The 6155-nt window shown below is 37.8% G+C and overlaps 1 protein-coding gene across 1 annotated transcript in view; it reads left to right on the top strand.

The window, feature by feature from the left end:
• Window positions 1–6155, top strand: part of LOC100744069 (CUGBP Elav-like family member 2) — a 300281-nt gene that overhangs the window by 231518 nt on the left and 62608 nt on the right. The window contains 1 exon segment of the mRNA XM_033322123.1: window positions 4427–4475. Coding sequence (XP_033178014.1) covers window positions 4427–4475 — 49 coding nt within the window.

The following is a 6155-nucleotide window of genomic DNA, read 5'->3' as shown; positions in this document are numbered from 1 at the left end:
AATGGGGTCGAGATTAAAAGTCACGAGCCGCGCAGGACGCGAGGAAGCGGAATTGCTGCTTTAGCAGTCCGGACGCGAGCGGCTAAGGAGGATAAAGAAGCCGCGGAAACGAGCGGAAAACGAGAATACGTAAGCAGCGGGTGTAACTTTAAATCGAATTGCGCTGCGCTATCCACGTCTCTGCTACCCCCGCGTCTGTGTCTGTTTCGTGGCCGTGAGATCGACGGAAACGAATGGAAGCAGGGTCGGAGTCGGCGGCAGGCTGACGATTCAGGAAGAGGATGCTTTGTCCGGAAGGTCGCTGGAATTACGACGCTTGGGCTGCGTGTACTGGAAATTGCAGCCAAGAGAACGAAATTAGACAGGGTTCAAATGAATTTCGAGACACCTTCGTATGGTGTTACCAACGAAACGAGATTGAGGATTAAGGAAACTACCGGTGACCGGATGTTGCGGTGCTTCTACTACTCGCTGGAGAGCTGATTCGCTTCGTACGAAGTGGAACCTGTTGATCTCATCGAATGCTTAAGGAAGGAAAGATGTTATTATCTTGCGTTTCGATTATTTACTTAGTTTTATACATCGAATCGAGAGGTTCAGCTGTAATTTGTCTTTCTTGAAGGGCAAACAAAGTTCAAAGATAATTTATTTGTTGCAACTAGAGTTAATCGTTTATCAAGCGAATTAAAAATGTTAAAGGTAACTTCCTATTTTGTTAATTATCCAGTGATATCGTTGGACTTTGCTTAAACGAAACAAATATCTACCTAATTTACAGCCATAATACGTACGAGCAAAATATTGAAGGGCAGATGAAAATATGGCGAAAAGCTCGCTGCGAATCGAAAAGTCGAAATATCTAGGTAAGTTTATTTTTCGACGAATCGATATCACATAGGTTCGACTCGGAGGCGAGCAGAGTGTGTACAAAATCATGGAATCGGGCGCAATATAAAGGTACGATGCAGAAACCACTAAAGCCAAACGCGAGGGTCGCGCTTAGCATAGATATGAATTTCATACTCGTGGCACTCGCACCGCGATACGAGAAATTCCTTCGTGTCTGGAAGATCGAGAAGATTCGCAAATAGAATATCTTGAACTTTTGCCGCGGAATATTGTAGTTTTCTAAGGGCATCTTCTTGCACATTGAAACGAACCGATTTCTCGCCAACAACGTTGATTAATCGATTCTCATCGATGGTCGTGTTTGAAATTTTACATGCTTCAAACTGTATGTCCGCTCTATTCCTTTTCCTACAAGCAAAAGTAATCTGAAGATATTGTGAAAAATGAGATGCGCTGCGTTTCGTTTCTAAAACGAGTCAATCCAAAACAAATATTCGCGATGACAATAAAACGGTGTAAGCGAAATGAAAATGCGCGCAACGACAGAGGCGTCTATTATTAAAGGCGGGCATAATGCAACGGTGTTGTAAAATAGTAAAATTTCAACAATTGCCTCTACCAGTGTAACAATGTCGTCGAAAATCTCTAGGAGGCCACGACGCATCGCACGCTAAATAAATTCGCGAGACTTATGGTACACGGACAGTGGCACCAGTTTGTGATTAATTTACCGTGGGTATATTAACGCAACGGATTTCCATGTAGCGGGGGATCAGACCGGTGATTTAGAGGGTAGGCTGAATTCAAGCTATCAGGCAGCTATCCAAGCAACACGTGTAATCGTTATACCATTCTACCATTATTATACAATATCATTCGCTATTCATAGAGCGTTACAAAAGCTGCGAAGAGCAATATTATTTTCTATTTTATAATTGAAAAACTGGATTTAACTATTTTACATACTATTTTACTTTATTCGCTATTCTAAAGTACTCGTCGGATAATGGAAATTGTCATTTCTCTCTCTCTCTCTCTCTCTCTCTCTCTCTCTCTCTCTACTTTCCAATTAAAGAAATCACCGATTCTGCCATTAAAGGTTCTTAGAATCTCGTATTCTGGATAAATTCAAAAATTTATCTTCATATAAATCGTACTACTCACGAATTAGTTATATAACCTCTATCGCAGTCCTTTTTTAAACTGCATGTCCCTAAACAGAATAAAAACTGTAGCAATCGCTACAGTTGGTATCTAACCCATTTTCGCGAATAAATGGGAAATGAAGCATGTGCTTTAGGTACCATCAAGCTGGCTAGTTAGGACGGGATCATGGATAGATATCTCTAGACAAGTGTAATGGTCGACAACATCGTACGTCAATGGAGGATCCTCTCTCATTATCAACTCTGCTCGATATTGCTGCCCGGTGGATTAACTTACGCCTCCACCTCGTATTGAAGCCTCGACCTCCTCTTTTCACTGGCCGTGTTCAACTTTTAATTATCGTTAACGAGTATTCAATCTGGAACGATACAGATACGGTGTTTTATTCTTTTCACGTCGTATTAAATATCTTTCTGTCCGTCTCTCTTTCTCTTATCTCTTTTGCCTCAAAGTATAGAGTCCCGGAAATACGGCCAGATGAAACGAACGAACTTCATAGAGGATATATTGAAATGTATAAAGAGCCGCATGATCAATAAAATGTTATCGTCCGTCCGGATGAAAATTTTTTCACCGTTTTTATTTTAATACTCTGAACGCTCGTTCGACCGGAGTAATTTCAAGATAGCGTTTTTCATACTGTGATTAATCATACGATATTAGAGAGCAGAAAGATGTTGTAAAGGGAAGAAAATAGGTTTTGATATGTTTCGACGAAAAATGGAAGGAAGATGATTCGTAAAGACGACTTTTTCAAGAAATTGATTATTACTCAAATATTTAATATTTTATTTATATAATTATATATAATCATATGTGTAATATCGTACATGTCATTTCTTCCTAATGGTAATAATAACGTACCGTGCGAGATAACTCTAGCGGTAATACGACTGAAAGTCATCTTGCAAAGACAACTATATTTTCAGCTCCTTTAGTACATTAAGTAGATTCAATAATTTAACGAGTATTACTTTCAGTGAATATTGTAATCGGCTAAAAGCAGTTTAAATATAGGAAAATTTCATTGTTCATGCAAAAGTGCTCACTTATTGTTTTATACTCGTAGAATCGAAAGAGGAGTTCACCAAAGTTTCATTAATTTGACATTATCAGCTTCAAACCTGGAATATAATATCGATTAATCTAACTTTACTATATATCGTTACGAATTAAATTTTCAGTACAATTTGCACGGTAACCAGAGACAGAAATGGAATAACATTTTGTATCGTTTAGCGAGATTGTATTTTTGAGAAAAATAGCTTAAGTGGAATCTTGTTCCTCTTTTGTTAGAATTAAAGATGTAAAAAGTATAGTAGAAATTGTAATGACGTTTGGAAATTACGTAAACGAAACGCGCTAGAGAAAAATCAAAATTCTTCACCATGAATCTGCGTTTCTGATCGCGTCTCGGCTGAATATTAGAGTTCTGCGTGAGCCGTGTTCATGAGGCCTTGATTGTAGTACACAAGATAGAAAGAAAAGCGACAAAGAAAAAAAAGAAGGAAAATCGGAAGAAGCAACGTGGAGAGCCAGGAGCGCGCAGGTTCGAAACGGAAATTTAATTTTCCGCGTGCATTCCCTTTGTCTGCGTGCACCGCAGGAGACTCGGCCGTGTGCGAGCCTCAGGAATTTTACAAAAGCAAATCGATACGAAACAACGACACCCAACCCGCGCCCCGGTTCTCGATAGGGAATCCGCGTTTGTCCTCGAAAGAATGCATGCTATTGCGTGCAAATTATTGTCCGTCGCTCGTCTTGTTGTTCATGCACGGAAGATGAGGTTGTTTTTAATAATAAGCGACATCCTAGGCTAGAAAATTTATGAAAACCGCGGGTTCGTTAAATGTCGGATTGCTGGAATAGTTTATTATTACTACTTTCTTGTTTGCAGCTTTCTGCAACTTTTTTGTAACAGCAGATTAGATGTCTTAGATTATATGTATAATAACTAATATTGTGCAAATTAAGTCAATAATGTTCGCAAATGGATGGCAAAAAACATAATTTATGTGAATCGAAATTTTATGTTTGTCTGTGCTTTTATGTTTGCCAGCTAAATCCACGAAATTTTACTTCATTATAATTACGAATGATCGATATCGTTTATCGCAAACTGATGAAAATAACAAAATTCCATTTCCATCGACGATCGTTTGCATCCAGAAAATGTACAAAGTATAGCAAATAAAATTCCAAAAGTTAATAACCAGTAAAACAAATTGTTTCGTAACTAAAGATCTGCACGCGCTTATCTTGAGAATGAGAATAGCACGATCTCTCTATACCTTATTTAATAATAAACTATTATCGCTACACGAAGTTAAACATTTCTGTTCGTGTTACGTGCGAAGACATTACGAATTCGTGCATAAATGATCAAATCGTTTTCTTTATTTTCTTGCAGATGCGCCATCCGATCCAGATGAAACCTGCGGACAGCGAAAACAGAAACGGTGAGTAAAAATTCAATATCTCGTTTCGAAGAAACTTCAAACTCTCTTCCATTTTATTCTTTGTTTAAATATGAGCTTCTTTGTAAGCTTTTTTTCTACTACAAGGATCTTGAAGGAAAGTAATATTTACAAACCTTAGATTCTAAGCGTATTTTGTTGCATTTTAATATAAATGACAGTACCTCCTGATCATAAGGGGTTAAATCTCCTTCTATCTAACATAGCCACCATATACAATTCATATTTTTATATATATAAGCAACGTTATATATTTTATCTTACTGCTCGAGCCTGGAAAATAAGAATTTGCAATACAATCGTCAAAGCTCAGATAGTCTGATGGCAAATAGGGAAAAGAGTAAAGGACACGAGTAAGAAAGACGCAATAGACCCGCCTCTCGTTTATTATCTGTGCGATGTTTCTCGAGCATTGTCTTCAAGCCACACTTTTCTTCCTCCCTTTCCCTAAAAGTGCTCGTCGTTTCCTTATTCGTTGCTCCGCGACTCGATTATATCTTCTTTGACTACGCAATCTCCACAACCTCTCAATTCAGCCAATTAATTACTACTTAATGAACAAGCTTTGAAACCACATTCTCCGTCGTCGCAGTAACGTAGACAGCGAGAAACTAAGACGGAATACCGAAAACAAGAAGGGATGAGAATTCCATCCCATGATCAAATCTTATACTTGTCTTGATTTATCCAATGATTTGATTCGTAACTTTGATCGTCACAAATTCCGAAAGAATTATGATTTTTGGATCATTTATAACCAAATGTTCCTTTCCCAATACAAAGAAAAATTACGGTTTATCGTTTGAAAAAATAAAATAGATATACTATAAACTTATTCGAAGCTAATATAACATAGCATAAAGATGTTGATAAAATCATATTGTTCAACTATTTTTTCTTCTCCTTTTCCTTATTTACATGGTTGCTTATATAATTTCTCAGTATAGTGTCAATAGAATTGCGTAATGTCATATTGCGAGGTTAAATAACTCAGAACCTTCTAACACTAACTGTAGCATAAGAGAGGAAAGAATTCCGTAAATGTAGACGAGTTTTTCGAAGCAATCGTGGCGTAAATGCATACAATGAAAAGCTGGCCATCGTAGTTCGAGCAGGGTGCACAAAATAAAAATTGTCCACGGCAGATCGGGATGGACGACGAAAAACGAATGCTAATGAAATATTAACGACACCCGTCACGTGCTGCGACCCCAGCTGGATCAGGGATTGCGCTCATTTTTTCAATGCTTTTTGTCTCTTTTTCTTTTTACAACACAGTCCAGAAACCGCGGCTATAACAGGTACACGTGACGGGGAATCACGAGAAGAGAATCACGAGAATTGATGCGCCAATCCAACCACGTAGAGTGTACAGGAATCAAACGTCCGTCAAAAGTGTTAAAAAATGATTTCACAAAATTAAATGTAGTTTTTTTCTAAAGAATTTACACGATATATTTCCCTTTATTAAATTGATCTTGATTAACATTTTAAATAACATTCTACTGTTAAGCGTCTAATAATGTCTAATAATCATACGCGATAATGCAACTTGATTTTTCTTGGCAGAAGACACCATGGCCCTCGCGTAAATGCGGATTACATGTAAAATTTCGAGATCCAATTATTGTCAGCGTGCATGTAAAACATGCAATCAAATTC

This window comes from Bombus impatiens, unplaced genomic scaffold (assembly GCF_000188095.3).
Source record: "Bombus impatiens unplaced genomic scaffold, BIMP_2.2 scf_0551, whole genome shotgun sequence".
NCBI lineage: Eukaryota > Metazoa > Arthropoda > Insecta > Hymenoptera > Apidae > Bombus > Bombus impatiens.
Note: the sequence above shows the minus strand (reverse complement) of the source record. Positions and strands in the feature narration are given on the sequence as shown.